We start from the raw sequence: 2,586 nt of genomic DNA on the forward strand, positions 1-2,586 counted from the left end.
TTCAGTTATAATGGTGTGCCCCCATCATAAATATAAGCCATAAACGACAGAATGAGTATATTTGGAGTACAAAAAATATTCCTTAAAAGATTATTACACAAAGTATAGAAAATGACTTCATCTCCTAACAAGCCCTAACTAACCGGGGACTAATTCACGACTACAGAGGTTATATAAGGTCATATAAAAAGGGGAATCCCCTCCGTTGGCAAGGTACGCAAATTCTAGCTTCTAAACTCTGTTTCCAAATATTTCAGTTACTGTTCTTCTTCTTCTTCCTTCCACCTTTGAGAAAAAATTGACTTGAGCGTCGGAGGGTCTAGCCAGGGATCCCCACCCCGGTCTTAGGTCACTAACGCTTTTTTTGTTTGTCTCACTATGCGTAGGATCGTGGAAAAGTTCTTTTAGGTTTCTAGGAGGCTATTTTCATCAAGGATTAATGTTCACTGGAGCCAGTGCACATCTTCGTAGATTTCAGACAAGATCAATCGAGTATAACAAAAATAATAAATTCATTTTTATTCTCTTTTTTTTTTTAAAAAAAATAATAAGTTTCCAATAAATTTATCTTTAACCACGTTTAAGATTTTTTAAATTATTTTTTCCCAATTAATCACATTTATAAATAAAACTCATATTATTATTTTTTTAAACGTGCTCGAGCAACGAGCGAATGATCGTTCGATCGTCGTCGTCGTGCGCGAGATGGCGACGTCGATCGTGAGGATGAAGATGCGGCTGAGCAAGGGGAGCCAGGTCGAGGTCCAGCGGTGGGACGGTCAGTCGTCCTACTCCTGGCGCTGCGCCGACGTCGTCTCCGGCAATGGCCGGTACTACCTCGTCCGTATCCACGGGGCCACCGCGTCCCCGGCCGCGGTGCTCGAGCGAGTCCCCCGCAAGTTTATCAGGCCGCAGCCGGCCCCGATTGGCCTCCGCGCCCTCTACTCCTGGAGCCCTGGTGACGAGGTGGAGGCGCTCGTTGACCACGCCTGGTGGCCGGCTGTGGTTACCGCCGTCGGCTACGGGAAGGTCGTCGTCTACCTCCTCGGGAAGATGAGGAAGGTCAGAGTCCGCGCGTGCGAGCTTCGGCTGAGGAGGCAGTGGGTCGACAACCAGTGGACGCTAGTCGATAAGGTAAATCGATCGCATATAGATTCTAATTAACGATATATTTCTGATTTGTGATCGTTATTAAGATTCAGGGTGTATCGTGCAGGAACCTAGGGAGGCCATAATTTCCAGTGGATTTTCGGCGGCGGCTGAGTCATGCAACGTTGCCGGCCGACAGAGCAGAATCATCAAAGAAGATGAGGAAGAAGAGCAGAGGGGGGGCGTTGTTTTAAGAGATTCTGGTTGTTGTTCCTCCGTTGGAAGTTGCAGTTGAGTAATTAGGGTTCATGTTAACTAACTCTTTCAGATTCTCATTATTCTTCCACTTTGTAAGTTGTTGTAATTAGTTAGGGTTTCGAGTATCATTCTTCCTTGGTAGGAAGTTATCATCATCCTTTGATTTATAAAAGATTAATGAGCGCAAGTTTTGGCAAACATGCGATCGATCTGTGTTCGATCTCCTTTAATTTGCTTGGCATTTTAATCTTCCAAGAACGAAATAACTTTGTTTTTATAAATTAATTTATTTTGGAGAATCATTGTCTTCCAAATTATATTTAGTTTTTACACAAAGGCTTCATGTTCCATTATTAATTAAGGGATGAACAAGCTTATGTATGTGTTTGTTTGTTTTGTCTTTTTTTCTTAGCCATGACGGCCTTGTAGGATCTAAATTAATGCTATTAATTATACGATTTCAAAACCCTAAAATTGATTTTGATCATGGACTCTAAAGCTTGTAAAATTTGATAATATGTGATCGGATCTAAAAGACGGTGAAGTATCAATATAAACAATTATTATTATATTAAAAAAACTAAAACATCTATATACATTAAAAATGGGTCGACCTAGGTTCGGGCCTAGGTTGGCATTGGCATAGGCTCGGATGACCCGTGCCAATGCCCAGCAACATTAACGAAGTCACGGCCATGTTTACACACATCGAAATCGAATTTAGACATACACAGCATGATGCAATACAATTCTAAGGTTATTTAATAGTATCAAAGGCAATTATAATCTAATTTCAAATGTTTTTTTAAATTGTGGTTGGTATGTATTTAATCCAAAAAACATCATTTAACCTAAGTGACAATTTTTCCAAAACATCATCATTCACAAAACATCATCATACTTTCAAAGGAGAAGTAATTTACCATGAAACCATACTACCAGACTGTTTGGAATAAGTAATATCAACTTTTAATTTGTATATCATATATAGTTGAAGAAAATACTTTCGTTTAATGGCCTAAATTCAACACAAATTGACAAAGAAAAGTGTTTTTTTTTTGTTAATGCAAATATATTTAACCTCCAGCCTTTTCTTTGATATCGTTCGCTGTGGCCCAAGAAAGTTCCGGCGACTGCTTAATTACTTTACTCTTTTTTTGTATATATGAACATTTCTGAATTGGATTAGTTTCCATATGATCAATCTCTAAATTACTAAACTGCTGCTAAACAGCATTT

The 2,586-nt window shown here is 39.4% G+C and overlaps 1 protein-coding gene across 1 annotated transcript; it reads left to right on the forward strand.

Annotated features, from left to right (window-relative positions):
* The first annotated feature begins 705 nt into the window (after positions 1 to 705).
* LOC122035795 lies at positions 706 to 1,384 on the forward strand. The gene is made up of 2 exons (XM_042594940.1): positions 706 to 1,134; positions 1,217 to 1,384. The coding sequence occupies exons 1-2, from the start codon at positions 706 to 708 to the stop codon at positions 1,382 to 1,384; spliced, it is 597 nt and encodes a 198-aa protein (XP_042450874.1).
* The last annotated feature ends 1,202 nt before the right edge of the window (positions 1,385 to 2,586 follow it).

Source organism: Zingiber officinale, chromosome 1B, assembly GCF_018446385.1.
Source record: "Zingiber officinale cultivar Zhangliang chromosome 1B, Zo_v1.1, whole genome shotgun sequence".
NCBI lineage: Eukaryota > Viridiplantae > Streptophyta > Magnoliopsida > Zingiberales > Zingiberaceae > Zingiber > Zingiber officinale.